Source organism: Neomonachus schauinslandi, chromosome 11, assembly GCF_002201575.2.
Source record: "Neomonachus schauinslandi chromosome 11, ASM220157v2, whole genome shotgun sequence".
NCBI lineage: Eukaryota > Metazoa > Chordata > Mammalia > Carnivora > Phocidae > Neomonachus > Neomonachus schauinslandi.
Window position 1 is genome coordinate 90,609,167 of NC_058413.1, and position 19,350 is coordinate 90,628,516.

The 19,350-nt window shown below is 56.3% G+C and overlaps 1 protein-coding gene across 1 annotated transcript; it reads right to left on the bottom strand.

Moving 5' to 3' along the window:
* Positions 1-1,952: 1,952 nt before the first annotated feature.
* ROBO3 (roundabout guidance receptor 3) lies at positions 1,953-17,927 on the bottom strand. The gene is made up of 28 exons (XM_021696226.1): positions 17,768-17,927; positions 14,295-14,621; positions 13,819-13,976; positions 13,297-13,417; positions 13,053-13,191; positions 12,626-12,753; positions 12,218-12,342; positions 10,330-10,501; positions 9,805-10,013; positions 9,505-9,586; positions 9,034-9,199; positions 8,679-8,845; positions 8,042-8,163; positions 7,625-7,850; positions 7,289-7,410; positions 6,874-7,045; positions 6,537-6,722; positions 5,725-5,748; positions 5,602-5,644; positions 5,261-5,400; positions 4,748-4,942; positions 4,453-4,591; positions 4,103-4,315; positions 3,575-3,702; positions 3,334-3,441; positions 2,958-3,125; positions 2,279-2,457; positions 1,953-1,964 (listed from the first exon to the last, which is right to left on the bottom strand). The coding sequence occupies exons 1-28, from the start codon at positions 17,925-17,927 to the stop codon at positions 1,953-1,955; spliced, it is 4,131 nt and encodes a 1,376-aa protein (XP_021551901.1).
* Positions 17,928-19,350: the final 1,423 nt, after the last annotated feature.

Below are 19,350 nucleotides of genomic sequence, written 5' to 3' on the forward strand. Positions count from 1 at the left end.
TACCCGGAGATATGGGAAGAATCCTGAGTTCCAAAGGGTTCAGGCACTCGTTGGCACTCGGAGAGTCACTTAGTTCTGTTCTGTGATTGAGAGAAGAATTACATGCGTCTTTCGGATTCTTCTGGTCGGCTGGTCTTTGCAACTTGTCCTAGGAAAACAACTCCTGCTTTCAGCGGTCCCAGCCCCCCTCCCCAGAGACTAGTCCCAGATGGTTAAGACCAGAGGGTTTCTTAAAATAGAGGAAGTAGCTTAATTCCCCAAAAGGTAGAACCACCTGTAATGGTTGGCTAGTGAACACCCTTCAGACAAAACAACAGAACAGAGAAATGGAGCCGGACTGCCAGGGTCAGAGCCACAGAAAGTTCCGGAAGGGCCCTGTCCTTCTAACGTGGTGGGAAAGGCAGGGGCAGAACACACAAGTTGGGGGCAACGGTGCTCCTGAGCAAGACCAGGGGCCACAGGAGGATGCCTTTAGGGAGGGCCGATTAGGAAGCAGGCCCTGAAAGGGGGTGATAACCCCCCAAACCTAAGCCACTCTACCTAGAGGCCACTCTGAACTCACAGGCCGAGTGAGGCAGGGCCTGGGGGACACGGTGCTGCCTTAACTACCAGTCTGGGCTGGAGTGTCTAAGTCTCAGGATGAGAAATCAGTGCTCCAGATACATATCTGTTCCTCTCTGTTTGCTTTTCCTTTTTTGGAGTTTGTTTTACTTTTAGCTTCCTGGTAAAATTCCTTTTGAAAACATTCCAACCCTGTTTGCCAGACCAATGGAGAAAAAGGGATTTGTGCACACTTAGGTCACAGTGGCAGGAGAGGTCAGAGCCTGGGCTTGGGGGTGGGGGTGGGGGCAGTGGCCGTCCCCTGAGAGCCCAGGGCAGTTACTGAGCCTGGGGGTGAAGAAGTCAGAAGGAAACAAAGCTCAGAAAACCATTCGGTGGCATGGGCTGTGGGGGACAGAGCAGTGCACATTCAGGGCCAAAATTTCAAAAAATTCTATGCCAGCCAAACCAATCACATCCGGGCCTAGCCCTGGCCAAGAGGTATTCCTGTGCACACACCCTCTGTGAGGGGGTCAGGGAATCTGAAAAAAGCCTGTTTTTCCTTTTTGGCTGGGGTTTCCCCCATCAACCTCATTCCTCGAGTTTTATTTTGTTTATTTTAAGAAATTGTTTACAGATTTTTAAAATTTATTTTAAAGAGAGAGTGGTAGGGTGGGGGGAAGGGCTGGAGGGGGCAGAGGGAGGGGGAGAGGGAGAGGGACAAGCAGACTCCGTGCTGAGCGCGGAGCATGATGAGGGGCTCCATCTCACAACCCTAAGATCTTGACCTGAGCCGAACTCAAGAGTCAGATGCTTAACGGCCTGAGCCACCCAGGTGCCCTGTTTGAGTTTAAAAAAAAATTATTATTGTGAGGGGCATATTTCCTTACAGGAGAGTAGATAGACCCTGGAGGAGGGCACCTAGGGAGGGCCTGGCTTGGTTGTCTGAAGGTGGACAAGTTTCTCATTGTTGGTTATTTGGAAAGTCCCTCTGGTTTTAACTGGGGAGTGGGCTTTAGCTCCTTCAAGAGGCAGGACAGGACCCTGTCCTCGTCTAATGCTTTTGATGGAAGTTCAAAAAGAGGTGGAGGCTTCTCTGAGTGCCTTGATCTACACTCTTTTGCAGCCCCTTTCTTTCCCACATCCTGCATAAAACCAGACAAGCAGGGTCCAGGGCTCCCATCAGACTCTTTTTATTGTCTCTTTTACAAATGAGGTTCAGGTGGAAAGAGATAGAAAGGGAAGAGCTCGCTCTCTGGCTTCTGAGCATCACTGCCAGGAGGGACGAGACCACCCCCCTCCCCCGCTCCTCTCTGCTCACCCCCATTAACCAGGAGGAGGGGTTCCCATCCAGAGCTCCCAGCCCCGGGACAAGCCCTTCCCCATGGAATTCCTGATATCCTCCTCAAGGGTCATCTTGGTTCCTAGAGAGAGAAAGAGGCTGGTTTGCAAGGCCCCAGGCCAGGGCAAGCGGGCCATAGGAGGCGCCATGCCTCTTCTCTTCCTCAGCCCTTCTCCTGAACCCACTCTCCTCTGGGGAGCCCAGGCTCCTCTACCTATGACCTTGTCTTCACCCTTTGTCACCTGTTCTCCAGGATTCCTCCCTCCCCCCTCACTCCCTGGGTCCCCTCCTTTTGCTCAGAGCTCAGAAAGCCCTTCTCTCCCTCCTGTTTTCAGCGCTCCTTGGCTCAGCCCTCCTAGCTTTCTACTCCCCTTGTTTGCATGCCCTAGCCCCCACCTCTCCACGTTTCTGTCCTGGCCTTTGGCTCCGGCTCCGGCTCCGGCTCCGTGCAGGGCCCCGGGAGCCTCGAGAGCTGCTGGAGCCTCTGGAAGAGTTGCTGCCCGCTGTGGAGCAGGTGCTGGTGGCCTGGCTCCGGGACAGAAAGCTTGGTCGGCTGTAGGGGGGCAAGGTCTCCTCTGCAGCACAACAGAGAAGGGCAACCAGGCAGAGAACAGAACGTCACCGTTTGCCCAGTGGGCCACCTCGGCCTCAATCCCAGCTTTAGAGGAAGAGTTGAGGGCAGGCACGGGGCTCGGGCCATCCTGGGGGCTGAGGGAAAACAGACTGACCCAGCACATGGCCTGGACATAACAGGTGCTCCGAAACCCACCGGGAACTCCCAGACAGAAAGAGCCCTGGGAAAGGAGAGACAGAACACCCAGCCCCACTCTTCTCTCATTTGGGCTTCAGTCCTGGGAAATTCTACAACTGGGGAACTTCAGGGGATTTTTCCCAGAGAGAGCTACAGAGAAAAGTGTAGGTTTGGATCAAATGCATGAACCCAACTGAGGGTGAGGTGTGAGCTGGGTTGAAAACTTCAGAGTCCTTCGATGGCACGGTCTATACTATACTATCAGCCTCCAGTGCCACCTTCTTGTGTGGCAGTGAGCCTCTGGCCTGCCCTGGCCCTCCTTACCATCCAGGTGGGGACCCCGCTGGGCCCCCAGGGGCCCAGCCTGCACCATTCTCCTCTCCCCACTGCGTTCCCGCTCCCGTTCCAAGGAGGACATGCTGCCTACTGCTCTCAGCCCTAAGGCCCAGCTCGTCTCTTCCTCTGGTGGCGGCAAGGGTGGTGGGGGCAAGTCTGGGGAGAGACCTGTTTTCAGCAGAGTCTCCCACCCCTCCTGATCCCGATCTTTCTCCCGATCCTACTCCCTGGCACCAGGAGGCTGTGACTGAATGGCCCAAGATTTGGGTTCACCTGCTCCCTTCTCCAGCCCCCAGAGCTCACCCTTGGTTTCCTGCCTATTCCCCCCACTGTCACCATCTCTCATGGCCCAGGGCACCCTCACCGCCAGGACTGTGCTCCCGACGGTAGGGAACAGCCTTGGGTTTCCGGATTCGGGCGCGGGGCCCTTGAAGTGGAGGAGCCATCTCCCCAGGCAGCTGCCAGGTTCTCCCTGTCCCATCAGCAGACGGGGAGAAGAGTGGGTAAGAGAGAGGATCAGGCAAGGGGCTCGAGGGTGAAGAGGAAACAAGGCTGGGGGGGCGGTATGGGGAGGTAGGGGCAGGCTGAGCGTTCTGCAGACTCACCGGGGGCACTGCCGGCAGCACCGGGGACAGGGCTGGGGCCAGCACCCGGGCCAGCAGGCCTCCCTTCGTGGCTACTCAGAGTGGGCTGGGACACACTGAGAGGGGAACTTGGCCCAAGGGGCATCCTCCTGCAATGACATGAGGCCTCAGCGTGTGTTCACTCAAGAAACTCTAAGTGCCCACTATGTGCCAGGCCCTGTGCTAGGTACTCCGATGAATAAGGCACAGGCTGTCCCCCACAGGGCTCCCAGGCTAGTGAAGTATGAGGAGAGCCATGTTTTTGAAATGCCCCAAGAAGCTTGCAGAGCCACTCCAATGGAGAAACAGTCTGAAGGGAGTGAGAGACCTTGTCCGCCATCACGTTCCTTCCGGAGTCACACTTCCACTCTGACACGGTCATGAGACTTTTTGTACCCCAGATCCATCCATCCATCCATCCATCCATCCATCCATCCATCCATCCAACCATCCGCAGAATAGATATGCACCCAGGGCCTATAATGTGCAAGGCACTATATACCTCCCTACCTGGGCATCTGGTGGAGATGGGGAATGTCAGTGGGGGGCTGGGGAGGGTCAGGAGGTGAGGGGGTAAGAGTGGCTGTGGACTGCTGTCCATAGGAAGATGTGGGAGAGGGGGCTTCCCCTTGGGATGGAGGGACCAAGCAGCCTCCCCTGGAGCTGGGCTCGGCCAGATGGCTCCTCTCAGGCATTGGTGGGCACCACTCTTCTGGCTCTGAGCTGGGGACAAAGAGGAAGGAGAGTAGCCATGACTGAGCAGCTTCCACTTAGCCTTCTGGTTGCCCTCTCCCAGCATCTCTGCCCTCCCCCTACTAGTCCCATCTGTTTAGGGCATCTGCAACAGGGCACATCCTTACCCGCCCTCCAGGTCCTCCTCCGGCCCCTCTAGGCAGCTCAGTTCACAGGAAGGGGGAGGTGGGGGCAGGGCTTCTGGCCAGTTGAGAGAGGGCATCTGAACAGGTTTTCCCAGAAGCTTTACTTTGCCTCCCCTGGCTCCTGAGAAGGGTGGGACGTGGACACACGGAGATAAGAGGCAGATGAGAAATGTCAGAAGCAAGTGCTGGGCTGGGTCCCAGAGGGGAAGGGTAGAGGATATTCTTTGGGGATACTCTGCTCAGAGCTAAAATGGGGGTGTTAGGGACTAAGTCATACCACTGTCCCCCTGGCTCCATTCTGGAGGAGCATACTGGCTCCAGGTGCCTGGATCCCCTGAGGGATTTGGGGGGAAACCCCCATGGAAGGTCTGCAGCTCCTCCCCAGCTGGGTCAATGGTGCTGTAGACAGGACCCTCGGTAGGGGCGGCAGTGCCCCGGGCGGTCTGAGCCAGGTACAGGGAGATCCCTGCTTCTGAGGAGGAGAAAGAGGGAGGCCAGGGGGGGAGGCAAGGGGCAGGGAGCAGAGACAGAGAAATAGCGGACAACAGGAGAATGGAGGGCAAAAGGAGATCCCACCGGATCAACTTCTTCCCCCACCCAAACCTTACTTCCCAAACCAGGGTAAAGGTTAGGCATGAGAGAAGCTCCCCCAACTCATATCCTCCCCAAGGACTGACCAACCTCAGGAAGACTGACAATCCTCGGCTCCCTTCAGTTTGCCCCAGGAGGTGGAGAGGAGAGAAGGGTGTTGGGGGCCAGGTGTGCCCCTGAGGGAATTAGAACTCCTCACCATTGTAATATCTGTCGTCTGGGTCAGGATTGCTGGGGCAGCAGCTCCCCCGGGGCTCCTGGGCTGAGGGGCTTCGAGATGGGTGGGGCCACGAGTCTGCTAGCCAAGGGTAGGGGGCGGGGCCAAGGCCCATGGGTGGCCTGAGGGAAAGCACGTGAACGCTGGGGACCCAGAGCCTGAACAGCCCAGCAAATTTAAGGGTAAACAGGAATTGTAGGACAGTAATGGTGAATTTGGGGGTGGCAGGTGGGAGACAGTCAGTGGCAGTGAGGCCTGGGGAGGAAGGAGAATGGTCTCTTGATGGGGGGGATTATCCTTGGGAGATAGATTAAGAGGATTACCTGGAACTGGCTCCAGAGAGGCCCTCTGAGTGTGGGAAGGACACTGGGAAGATGAGGGGGAGACTGAGTGAGAGAAGGGCCCATACTTGGGGTCTGAACCCCACTGGAGCAGAGAGAGCTTACCTGCAGGTGTGTAGGCAAAGGAGGCTTCCAAAAAGGAATCCATGGGAGAAAGAAGAGGGTAAATGGAGAAAGGGTCAGAAATACCCACATTCTTGTCCCCTTCTTGGCCGCGGTCCCAATTGCACCACTCAGCCTGTACCCTGGACCGATTTCACCAGAATTTCTAGGAGTGGGACTCAAGCATCAGTATTTTTCTAAAAGTTCCCCATGTGTAGCCAAGGTTGGGAACCCCTGATCTAAGAGACCTCAGAATCTCTCCAGACACGCCCCTCACCAGGGAGTAGCAGAAATCTAGTCGGCTCTTTTCAGCGGGCCCCGCCTTTCCACCCAGACCCCGCCTCACAAGTTAACGCCCCGGATCCTGACCACGCCCCCTCCTGCCAGGCCCCGCCCCCCTCCAGAATTGCCCCTTCTATACTGAGACTGACTAAGCCCGCTCTCCTCTCGAGGCATCTTAGGGGAAGATTTTACCCGTCTCCCCAGACTCAGGTCCCGCGCCTCCGGGCCCCGCCAGTTAACCCCAGTCCCGTCCGCTCCCTGCCCGACGGTGCCCACCGCGCGTCCCTCTCGAAGGAGCGATGCTCGGGGAGGGAGGTGGGGGAGTGGGGGAGCTGGGGGGGGCACCACCCCTCCCTTCTGACCCCGCCCCCACCCTCCGAGCGGTGAGGCCCTCCCGTCCCGCTCTCCGTCCGGCCCGCCTCCCTCCCCGAGGGGCGGGATCTCCAGGCTCCGCCCACTCCAAGGCCCTCCCTTCCGTCTCCCCAAGGCCCAAGTGCGCCGGTCAGCCGCGCCGCCCCTCAGGCCCCGCTCACCCGTGTAGTGACTGAGCTCCTTGCGCTGCCTCCGGCGCCGGTAGAGGACGGCGCAGAGCCCGAGCAGCAGCGCCCCGCAGGCGGCGCCACTGCCCGCGAGGAAGGCCGGCTCCCGCAGCACCCTCGCCAGCCGCTCCGCCAGCCCCGGGCCCACCTCGAGCCCAGGCTCCGATTGCGGCGGGGAAGCTGTGGGGGTCAGAGAGGTGAGGGGACCAGGGGCCTGGAAACCCGGCAGCGAGGAAGAGGGGCCATCCCTGACCCCGTAGGCACCCCCACTCCAGGACCCACCCCCCTCCAATTCCCCAGCCCCCCCCGCCCCCCCCCCCCCCGGACCCACGCAGCTGCACAGACACCGGGACACTGGCCACGCCCACTCCAGCGCTGGTGGCCGCCGCGACCTGGGTCCGGTAGAGAAGACCGGGCAGCAGTCCCCGGAGCACCGCGGAGCGTGCCCAGCCTGCCGCGGACCGGTTGAGGTGGAAGCGGCTCTCATTGCCCAGGCACCAGATCTGGGGAGGCCGAGACCCGGGTTTAGAGAGTCTGAAATGGGATCCTGGCCTCACGTGGAAACTCGAAGCTCTGAACAGTAGAGGGGGCTTAGCCAGGGATCATTCAGCCCGGAGGGAAACACTCTGAAACCTCTCTCCTCTCCCCCAACCTCATCTCCAGCCCCGAGGTCATTCTAGGTTCCCTCCTCCCTAATCCTAGCCCCTAGCTCCCCCTGCCACCCAGTCCCTTCTTAAACCCTGTACCTGGTATTCCTTGATGACCCCATTTTGCTGGGAAGGGAGCGGAGGTTCCCAGGACACCGTGACACTGTTGTTGCCTTCACCCCCCAAGGCCACTGTCACTCCCTGGGGGGGACCACTGGGGGCTGGGCCCCCGAGAGGAGCATGGTGAGAAAGACAGTCACTGCCAGCTACCCCTCCTGCCCCAACCTTCCCCCTCCCAGGTATCATCTTGGGAACTGAGATATCAGGTATCCCTTCTTCCCACAACTCCCCTTGCTCTTCCCCTGCAAATTTCTATCTTCCCCCACTCCCTCTTTCCTGTTGTTCATTCATGGGCTCTGTGCACCACCTTCTTACCTTCCTCAGGAATGCTCCTGGTCACAAAGGGACTTTCAGCCCCCAGCCCCTCCTGGCCTTGGGCTTGCACCTTGATCTGAATTTGGGTCCCTGGCGGGAGTCCTCTTAGCACAGTACTTTGCTGGCTTGGGGACTGTAGGTCCAGTACTGTCCAGCTTCCCCCATCAGGACCTGCTACCCTCCAAGACACCCGGAAACCTTGCACCAGCTGGACTGGGCCATCTACCTGTAGGAGACAGGACAAAGCATACCAGAAGGAGAGCCAGGGACCACACAAGTCCTCCGGGCTCTGCTCCACCTCCAATCACCCGGTCTTCCCCAGCCACTCACCTCCCACTCTCCCGTACCCATTCCTGGAGGTCCCTATTGCCCCCATCATCATCCCTGCCCTTAACCGCATCCCTATGCCACACTCACAGTCCAGGACACCTGCAAGCTCCGGGGCCCAAGGACTATGGGCTCCTGCATGTGCACAGCCACTTCAGCCAGCCCCCGCTGGCCTCTCCAGGGGTCCTCCACTGGCCTGGATGGGTTGCTGTCTATTGACCAAAGAGCCCACTCAGCCGGGGCCACCAGGGACAAGGAGTCAGACTGAAAGTGTGCCTGTATCCTACCTTGTGCTGCTCCCACAGACTGCACTACTTAGTACTCCAGAACACACCCCAGGATCAGGAGGAGGCTGGTCAGGGGAAGAGCTTCCAGAGGTGGGCCTGGGTGTCCAGCTAATAGGAATCTACTCTCTGCACTTTAGAGACCTCAGTTCCTCATCTCTAACATGAAGATGAACCCTCCAAGGTCCCTTCTAGTCCTAATAAGCTACATTATCTGTGGGTAAAAGGCTCAGAAGTGAGGGGCTACCAAGATGACTGGATTTCCCTCTCTCCCCTCTTCTTTTGTCTCCTCCACGAGAGGGAGGCGTGACCTCTTCCAGACCGGGCTACCAGGAGAGGCCGGGCACAGCAGAAAAGAGCTGCTATGCTGCCATAGTTTGGAGGGGGGCACTCTGCAGTGTTTCGTGTCATATCCCCGAGCCAGGGACTCTGACCTTACTCACCCTGGGTGCGCACAGGCTCAGAGACGGGGCTGGGCTCACTGAGGCCCCAGGCTCCCACAGCGCGCACCAGGAACAGATAGGTGGTGCCGGGCTGCAGACCACCGACCACGTGTGTCTCCAGCCGCACGCCATCTGCCACTGTCCGCCAGGTGTTACCAACTGTTTGACTGCAACGGGAATGGGGTGACAGAGTTGTCTGAGCCAGGGACCCCCCACTTGTCTACTCCCTCTCGTCCATTCTCCTCCCCTTGGGAGAGGGAACTGGCAGAACTCTCCGCACCATAGCAAAGACCCTGAGAACATAAGATCCCCTTCTTTTGACTTTCCAGGTTTGCATGTAAAACTTTCTCCGTACCTGAAGGCCTCTATCACATAAGAGGTGACTGTGGCCCCCGCCTGCGGGTTGGGTTTCCAGGTCAGAGTAATGCTGTTCTTGGTGATCTCAGTGACCACTGGCTGAGAGGGAGGCCCTGGAGGGCTACTGGGTTCTGTAGGCGGCTCTGGTGATCCTCCCCAATCTTCTGCAGTGAGGAGATAATCTTTAAGTAGAAGGATGGGAAAAGGACGGCCCCCCATGTAACCTGCCCCCTTCCCAGAGAAGCTAAGGAGCTGTGATAGGGGTGACAGTGGAGAGGGGGACGGAGTGAACTAACCCCTACTCACATCTGCCTCCCAAGGGCACCACTTCCGTCCTTCTCCTCCCCACCACCGTGGCCGTGACATTTGGAAGCTTAATCAGTGCTGGGGCTCGGGGAGGTACTGACTACTTTCGAAGCAGGTTTGGATGGAGGTGTTGGCAAAGCAAGGGGACAGAGGCAAAACTCACCCCGCGTCCTAAGCCAGCTACTCCATGTGGCCTCCCCTGTGGAACTCTTGGCCACACAGCTGTAGAAACCCATGTCCATCTCCTGTAGGAGAAGGTAGAGGGCTGGCAAACTGGGGATGGAGCAGGTAGGGTGAGGGGGTGGAGGTGGGTGTTCAGAGGCTGGGGAAGCCGTGGTCCACTTTCGGTGGTCTCAGAGAGCAGAGGAGTAGAACTGGAGCTAGTCCCAGCGGGTACTTACGAGAGGTGGGCACGTGGACCGTGTGGCCGTTCTGTTACTCGGGTCCCAGGGGGGAGACTCACCTGCACACTGGCGATGTACAGGGTACCGTTGGCCATGAGGCTGAGCTGGAGGTCATCCCCCTGCAGCCACTGCCCATCCTTCTTCCATTGGACGCTAGGTTGAGGGTTCCCAGTCACTCTGCATGGCAGCCATACAGAGGAGCCAAGTGCCAGCGTCTGATTGGCTGGTCCCTGGAGGATGATGGGAGGCAGCCCATCCAAGGAGGAGGCTGAGAGAGGAAGAACTTGGGCACCTCAGGAGAGGATCCCGGGTTCAGGCCACCAGCCCCTTGTCTTCCTTCTCTGCTCCTTCACTTGTCCTCCCCCTGGAGACTGGAGGGGCTTCGATAACCATCTGTAGTCTCTGCCTGGGACCAGCCACCTATTAGTGGTTGCTGTGGCTGATTTCCAAACTTCAAGGCCATGTCTCAGGAACACGCCCCTCCCCTTGCAGACATATTATATAGAATCCAAGAAAAACAGGTATCTTTAAGCCATCACTTCCTTTCAGGCCATAAGTCCAGGCCTATCTGCATGAGCACCTACCTCTTTTTACCTCCAAAAGGGCCTTGGCCAGGATGCTGCCGGCCACACTAACAGCCTGACACACGTAGTAACCAGCATCCCCGCTCTGCACATCAGTTATGTTGAGCTGGCCTCTGGGAGAGACTGAGAAGCGCCCCTTGGGCTGAAATGGCTGACTGGGGAAAAGCAGAACCTGGGGACAGAGCAAAGAACCAGGGTAGGGAATGAGCAGGCAGCTGACAGAGAGAAAGATCCCTATTCCCATCAACCCCAGAATTCAGAGAATTCCTAAGGTTCTAGCTCCAACTCTGTCCCCACCAGCTAGTTATATGACCTTGGGCCAACCAGTGAGATCTACTCACAAAAATGTGGAAATTTTATTAGATGATTTTGGGGTGAACTTCCCAGCTTTGTGACTTACAAGTTAGGAAACTCTGAGCAAGCTCTTTAACCTTCCTGAGCCCACATTTCCCCAAATTTGACTCTTAGGGGATAGTTACGAGGATCAAATGAGTAATCGTGAGGATCTTTTAACACATTACGTGATAAAGGTTAAATATCTTCCCCTTTTTTCTGGCTCTATGTTACCTAGATACACGGAAGGTAGGGAAAGAGGTTAGGGTCACAGGTAAATGGCACGTGGTTGATCCCCTGATGGATACCTACTACCCTCTACTACCCTCTACTACCATCAGCGTTTCTATTCATTTAAGAATCTAGTTAAAATACAGCAATCCCAGATGCTAGAGAAGATGTTGGAAAATTGTGGCTGTGGATTTGGAAATGAGGTAGTGGGAGAACTGGTTTTCCAGTGGGGTGGGATTAGTCAGACTTATTTTATTATACTGACCCTGTTTCCTAGTAGCAAAATTCCCACCCTTCCCCTAGTGGTTGGTACTCATGTTGTGTAACCTCAGTGAATGTTCCTTCTGGTTCTCAATTGAGGAATCAGTTTGCCAAGGTGGGTGACTGTGAGCGCCCCCTGGTGGAAGCCCCTTGTAAGTAGATGAGCGAGTAGTGCTGTACCCTGAGCAGCTTTGGAACAGCACACTTTCCAGAGCAGCTTATTAAAGCCCAGGCCCCAGGTGTCTGGGAGAGGAGGCACCGACTAGATTTGCCACATCTTCAGGACAGCCTTGCCTAAAATAGAAGGATTCTGGGCGCCTGGGTGGCTCAGTCGGTTAAGCGACTGCCTTCGGCTCAGGTCATTATCCCAGGGTCCTGGGATCTAGTCCCACATCGGGCTCCCTGTTCCGCGGGGAGCCTGCTTCTCCCTCTCCCACTCCCCCTGCTTGTGTTCCCTCTCTCGCTGTGTCTCTCTCCATCAAATAAATAAATAAAATCTTAAAAAAAATTATCAAAAATCTGGAAGCGATCCTTCCAGTTTTAAAAAAAAAAATAAAATAAAATAAAATAGAAGGATTCTCCAGGGAATTACCATACAGGACTGTTTCTTCCCATCTAAGCATTTTTTTTTTTTTTAGGACAGTTTCTTTTTAAATAACATTTTTTTTTTGAGTTTTAATTTTTTTTATTCTTATGTTAATCCCCATACATTACATCATTAGTTTTAGATGAAGTGTTCCATGATTCATTGTTTGTGCATAACACCCAGTGCTCCATGCAGAACGTGCCCTCCTCAATACCCACCACCAGGCTAACCCATCCTCCCACCCCCCTCCCCTCTCCATCTAAGCATTATTAACATCATTTCTTTTTAAAGTGTTCAATACGTTCCAGGCCTTTTATATTCATTATCTTATTTAAGCCTCCCAAATAACCTGCAAGGGTTTCTGGGAGGACCAAAGGTAAAACGGGACCACAGAGAGAAGTCTGCAGAATGTACAAGGAGGGAGGCTAAGACCCAGAGGAGAAGCTTGTGGGAAGTCCCACAGAGCTGGCCACCTACTTGACTTCCCTCCTTTTGCCAGAAGATGGCAGGTGGGGGGTTTCCTTTGGTCTCACATTGGAAAGCCACACTCTCTCCAGGAGCTGCCATCTGGTCCTGGGGCTGGGTCACCAGCTGGGGTGGGACTGGGAAGGGGGAGGGGATAAAGGAACAGGGAGTCAGGGCACTCAGAAGGGAGACGGAGGGAACAGGAGAGAGAGAAGCCCAAGCTTGGCTTAAGTAGGAGCAGATAGCCAACTCTTGTTTCAAGCCTGCTCAGCTTTCTCCTCCTTTCTCTCCTTCTAAAAACTCTCAAGTGGCCTACCCATATCTCCCACCCAGTCCTTTCTCCCTCGTTCTCCTCTTCACCCCGTCCTCCACGTTCCCTCATCTCGTCCCTGCTTCTGGCAGTCCCAGGTGGGCCCTCACCGTGAACACTGAGGGAGCCAGAAGCTTCAGCGCGGCCCACGCTGTTCTCAGCCACACAGGTGTAGGTCCCCTCGTCGTCGGCACTCACACGCCCAATCCAAAGGCTGTGGTCACTCCGGATCTCATACCTGCTCCACTCCCCACCCCCAGGCTGGGTTGGCCACAGCTACTGACCCCTTCTCTCTCCCCCAAGACAGACACCAGAATCAGGTACATAAAGACAAGGTAGGCCCCAACAGGGACCGAAGCTGGAATCCACGGACCCATAAAATGAGATGGGACTAGATAGGGCAGGGGCCACAGGCTCTGGGAGACAGATTTCTCTGTGTCGTCAAGTGAGACGGTGTCTGCCTTCCAGTTTTCTAGGGCAGGGTATGCTCTTGAGCTGGTTGAGTCTCCTTACAGGCAGGAGGAGGGGGATTCTCACCTGCCTGTGGGCAGTTCCCCATCCTCCTTGCGCCAGCGTAGACGGGGTGGGGGATCCCCTTGCACCTCACATGCGAAATCCACAGGGGCATCTGCCAGGACCACCTGATTCACTGGTCTACGCAGGAATGAGGGTCGCTCTATGGAGCCAGAGTGAGTGAATCGTCAGGGGATCTACAAAGCTTCTTACTACCCAGGCTGCACACCCCCGTAACCCCCGTAACCCCCAAACTCCCTGTGCCTACCCAGTACCACAAGTTCAGCTGCCCCACTCTCCCGTTCTCCCGCCATGTTGGAGGCCACACACACATACATCCCTGCATCACTCTTGAGTGTATGTGACATCATCAGCTTCCCTCCACGAATCTGCAGAGTAATAATGGTAACTTTGGTCTTTTGTAGCCACCAAAGCATATTTATTTATTTATTTGATCCTCCCAGTAAGCCAATGAAGACCAGTGAAGAAAGTTGACACACTTATCAGATAAGGAATCCTTAAATGATCTGCCCAAGGGAGTGGGGGGGTGGGGGGCTCAGCTCTGTGCTTGCTCCCACAGCCCAACCTACCTCCCATGAGTTCCTGGGGCATCTTGCTCCCCACCTATTTTATTCCAACTCCATCCTATCCATCCTTAACTTATCCCTCACTTAATAGCTGACTCTCCATGCTCAGCCCCCTACCTTATGGCCCCGCCCACCATGATGGCCTTGTCCTGCCCACCCCCCAGCCCCCCGCGTCAGATCCCCAGCCATGGCACCAGCCTCACCGTGATCCTTCCCTCCTCCTCCTTGAGTCTTGCACTGTCCTTCTTCCAGGACACGGAAGGCTCTGGGTGGCCACGGGGGGGCACGCATTCCATTACCGCTGGCTCCCCCACTGCCACCACCACGTTTCCAGGGGACTGCCGAAAATCATCACGGAGGACTGGAGAGAGAGATAGACAGGGACAGAGACAAAGAGAGAAGGAGAATGAGTGACCAGGGGAACCGATGAATAACTGGGTTAGGACACAAGGGAAGTGTTTTGGAGAGGGGTGTATCACCACAGACCTGCACTCCTCCCCAGATGCAAAGATACCAGGCCCACTTCCTCCTCTGGCCAGGGCGTGGACGTTAGACACCAAAGGTCACGGTCCCAAAAGAAGATGCTGAAGGGGCTGAGACTGGGGCTGGTTCTGGATCGGCTTACCTGGTGCCCTCCCGCCTCTGGTTGGAAGCAACCAGAGGACAATGCGACTCTCACCTGCCACTTCCAGCGATGCATTTCTACTAGCCGCTGCCCCCAGGTAGTTGCGCGCCACGCAAGTGTAGACACCCTCGTCGGGACGCGCGCGGCGCCCGTGCACGATGCGCGGGAAGAAGAGGGCGCCGCTGGGCAGCAGCAGACGGTGCGCGCGCGGATCCTCGCGCGCAGTGGCCACTCGCGCCCCATTCTTGTACCACTCGATGTTAGGCCGCGGCCGGCCCTCGGCGCGGCAGGGCAGCGTGGCCGGCTCGCCTCGGGAGACCAGCAGATCTGGCGGCTGCTCCACGATGCGCGGAATCGCGTCCTCCGGCTCCACCCTGGATGCTGAGGGCAGGGGGGTTGGCACAGAGCATTTCGACCGGGAAATTAGGGGACAGGATCCAGAGAGAAAAACAACGCTGTCTGCCCACCCTGTCCCCCTTCCCCCTGTAGGGGTCCTCTGGGCAGACGCCCCCACGTTCGTCGGCTGGAAAGGATATGCCTACAGATGGGCATATCAGTAGAGGAATCAGGACACAAACTCCTAGGCCGGCTCTCTAGGCTGCCTAAAGACACCAGCCTTCTCTCTGGCCAAGGTTAAGTGGAGAGTGACTGGGCCTTGTCTGGGCAAGTAGACCACCCCTCTAGTCCACGGGTATTCAATGTCCCACACCGGCTGGTTTGCAGATTGTCCTTGCTCCCTGAAGGGGTGCACCAGAGCCAACACGTGGTCCTTGGCCTCTGCATGGTGGTGGGCCCGAAAAATGGAGAACGTGGGCCAGCCTAGAGTGTCTTAGAAAAGGTAAAACGAGAGTGATCTGACTGGAGTCTGGGACTAGGAGAGGTTCTTAACCTGGAGTCCATGAATGGACATAGAGCCCTTCTTTGTCTTTTTTATTTTTATTTTTATTAAGTAAACTCTGTGTTCAACTGTGGACTCGAACTCATGACCCAGAGATCAAGAGTTGCATGCTCTGCCAACTGAGCCAACTAGGTGCCCCTCTTACTGACTCCCCAGACAATCATGCTTGGAGGAACCTGTGAAGTCATGGGAATTGAATGAAAATGGTAGTGAAATGTGAATAACATTCCTTTTCTAAGAGGTGCAGAGTTTTCAACAGATTCTTCTCCAGGTTGATGTAGTGGAGAAAGGCTAAGAATGCTAACTAGGAAGGGGATTCCTCTCCTTCCTTTGTTTCATCCGATCGGTTCACCTGCATTTTCTGTTCCTGCCTCTCACTTGGCCTACAGACTCCTGCTGGCTTCATCTTCTGCAGTTGCTTTGGGATCCAGGATCCTGAAGCGCATTAGGCCAGATACTCCCAACTTTGTCAAAAGTGGATTTGTAACCCAGTGGCGGCCAGTAGGCACCGCTGCTGCCTCATCTAATTTGGTGTCCTCAACTAACCAGGACTACCGCTGCTTCTGTTCTCTACTTTACCCTTCCCCCACCAGCGCCCCCTCCCACTCAGTTCCAAAATCCACCGGGACTTTAAGCTCCCAGCCTCGGTGTGGGATTGGGCTTCATGTCCCCACCCCTACTCTTAGAAGTTCCTATGGAGACAAAGCTGGAAAGGGTCGCCCCATGCTGACATTGTCCTGGGGAGAGTTTATTTAACTGGCTAGGACAAGATCAGTTTCCCTCCCACTTAGGGAAGGGAGTAATTTTCTCGATTTCCTTCCTTCCAAATGGAAATCTCTGCTTCTCAGCCGTCTCTTCTCTGGCATCCTATCCCAGTCCCAGTTTAGGCAGAGCCCCATGCCATGGTAGAGCAACTAAGAGCTCAGGGATTGTCCTGGAACCAAGTAGGGCTGGGATCTCAGATTTGACACTTCCTAGCTCTACGAACTTGGGCAAATTATGGAGCTTCTCTGAGTCTCAGTTTGTTTGAAATATGGGAGCAGTGATAAGGCTGTCACAAGACCATTATGTATGTAAAGCACTTGGGGGAAGGCTCAATAAATATGGTAATTCTCTGATTACTTAGGGGCTCTTCCTCCCTAGCCCACTGGACCTTATCAGATTCTATCAGGCCCCAATATTCCTTTCTGCCCAATCGCATAACCTGAGGGTGTAATGGAAATAGGTTTGTTATCGCTAAGCTTTGTGTTGCTTTTGTGACCACTGGAGTACTTTTCAGCTTCTCTGAATTTGTTTCCTCAGTTGCAAAATGTGGCCATCAGTAACTTCCCTACAGACCTCCTTACGTCTTCAAGTGTAAACGAGACAGTGTAAGGTGACAACACTGTTAGAACGCTGGGGGTACAGGGGTGTGTCTGCGCCATCTGTGAGAAGGGTTCTTCTATCCTTAACCTCCTGGGAAACTGAAGGGGGGCCAGGAACTTGGAGAATTCCAGCTCATTTCCCACCTTCTTCGTCCCTGCTCCCTCGTACATACCACACCCTTCTGGTCGGCCCTTTCCCCCTAATTCCTGTAGACACAGCTGCCGGCGCCCTTTCCCTGGAATTTCTTCCCTGTCATTCCCCGTCTCAGGAGATGCTCCCGACAGCAGCTAATGAATAGCTAATGATCATGCTAATGAAGCTCTGGGGCTCCTCCCTCAGCACCTGGAGTACCCCACACACAAACACATGCACACTGCCCAGGTCTGCTTTTTCGTCATCTTCGAGTTTCTAGGACCGTGCTGCCCCTAGATTCGAGTGGGTGGATGTCAAGGGATGGGGACTGTGGAGGAACCAGAGGGGAAATCCTGGGCAAAGGTGTCCGGGAAAGCGGGAATTCCCGACGGGGCCGGCAGGGGGCGCGATCGGGCCTCTCCCCAGACTCCGCTCTGGCCGCCTCCCCGCAGCGCTAGGGGAGAGCGCGCTGTCTCAGTGATTTATTAATCACCGTAATTAGCGGTAACGACCTCGCCGCCCGCGCAGCCCGCCCGCCGCAGTCCTGCCGGGTGGGCCGGCTGTGAGTTCCACCTTGAGGGGCAAACTTCTAAGTTCCCTAAACCGCTCTCCGCTTCTGTCGCCCTCTGTAGCAAACACTTTTTTAGCTTCAACATTTTAGCTTCCTCACCCAAGTCCTAAGTGAGTTCTTGGAAAACTTAGGGTCCCGAAGAAAAACCTGCTAGCTGGGTGGGTCACCAGGTGGCGCGGCTTGGCCCAGGCCCGCCGGCGACGGCGTGCCCTCTTCTGCCCTCCCTGCCGTGGGTCCCGGCCTCTCTTAGCTCGGTACTTGCCCATCACCAGCCACGGTTCTCCTCACTTGGGGTGGCCGCTGGGGTCGGTTGGGCAGATGGAGAGCAACGGACTTAACAGTCATCTCCTCCCAAGCCCTGGATCTTCCGCCGATACCCCGACTCAGGTGCTCCAAGCCCCAAATTACCCCTTGGTTCCCACCCACCCCTCCCGCCAGGCGCTTGGGAGGCTCCGCTTAGTCCCAGATCTTGAGGCAGGAGCGCGTTGGCCTCCCCCTCCATGACGCCCTCCCACCTTACCCCATCCCTTGATCCGACGTCCTCACTGGGCAGGGTCTTACCGTTGAAAGAAGGATCGCCGGGGGGCAGCAGGCTGTGGTTGAGCGCCGCCACCGAGGAGTTGAAGCCGAAGAGCAGGTCGCTGGAGTTGGAGATGTCCCCCGCCAGGGAGTCCGCGAACAAGTTCATCTGCAGCAGTGTTTTGAGCAGGTAGCGCAGCATGGCGCGACCCAGTAGGGACCGGGGCGGGGGGCTCGGGGCCCAGCCCCTGGGTCTGAGACCCGCGGGCCGGGAGCCGTAAGCCCCTCCACAGCCTCTGCCCGCTGCCCCAGCCACGGTGCCGCTCTCCTGCCGGCGCGCCTGGGTACGGTGCGTGCCTCCGCGTGCCCTCCTCCTTCCCTCGTCCTTCTCTCCACCCCCCAGTGCCGGGGTCCCCCGGGAGCTGGGCGGGAGGAAAGCAGGTGCCACGCCGATCACGGCGTAATTAAGGGATTAATCCGCCTCCCTCCACCCCCCCCCATCCCCACCCCGATGGCCACTAGCAGGGCCAGAGACTAGAGTCGCGTAGCGCGCGAGTTGGAGTCCCCGCCCCGCGCCCCGCGCCCCGCGTCCGGGGTCGGGATTCTGGACGCCGCAGGAGAGTTTCCCTCCTTTCTCAAAGCAGCCAGGATGAGGGAGGAGGCTCTGTCGGACTCTGCCCTTTTGACTGCCTTTAAAGCAGGAATCCCATCTCTCTTTTACCCGCCCTTAGGCTAAGACCAAGAACGCTCCTCTAGCTCTCAAAGCCCTGGTTTCCATTTCCTCCCAAGTCCCGGCGCTTAGCTGCGAAGTGCTGGAGGCTGGGGTGGTGTGGAGTGGGTGGGGAATAATTGCACGGCGGGTCCACCCCTTTACCCGCAGTCGCCCGTTTTGCAGCCGAGAGACCACGGGACAAGGTGCTGCGTCTAGACCCAGAGTCCTGCTCCAGACTCTCTAATCTAGTAGTAACTGCAGGAGATTCAGCACGGATAAAACTGGAGGGGACAGGCCCTAGGAAACAGGCATTTAGCATCCATATGCATACCTCTGGCATCTATTTGCATACTTCTGCAGTACCGTGCTCTGACATGATTTATTAAATTGTTACCTTCTTGAGGAGCCTGCGGGCAGATAGTCCAGGAAAAGACAAAGAGAGCAATATTGTTTCTGTAAAGGCAAGCTCAAGAGAAGAGAAGGGCTTGATGCAAAACTCGTGCAAATCCGTTCAAACCCCATAAAGGTTTTCGTTGCAACGGGGAGCAGTGGGGAGAAACCATGACCCCCTCTTCTCCATCCAGCCTGCTTCTGAGTTTTCTGCAGTTCTTTTTACCTGAAGATCTCCTAGTCCCCCACCACCCACCTACCCATGCACTCGCGCGTGTGCACACACACTCACTCGCTCACTTTCCTGGAAAGAGCGTTGAGGTGTCAAGGGGAGAGAGGGACCTGGGCCTACCTATCTGGGGTGAGGCCGTGTTGATGGCTGAGTGGTGGGGTTCTAGCCCAGTCATCAGACTCTGTATGATGAGATCACCTTCGTGGGGTGGCTGCCTCTGACCCGGGAGGGGCTAGGTGAATAGGTCGAGATCCAGAAAGGTGGGTGCCACAGGGTCATAGAGCCCACAGT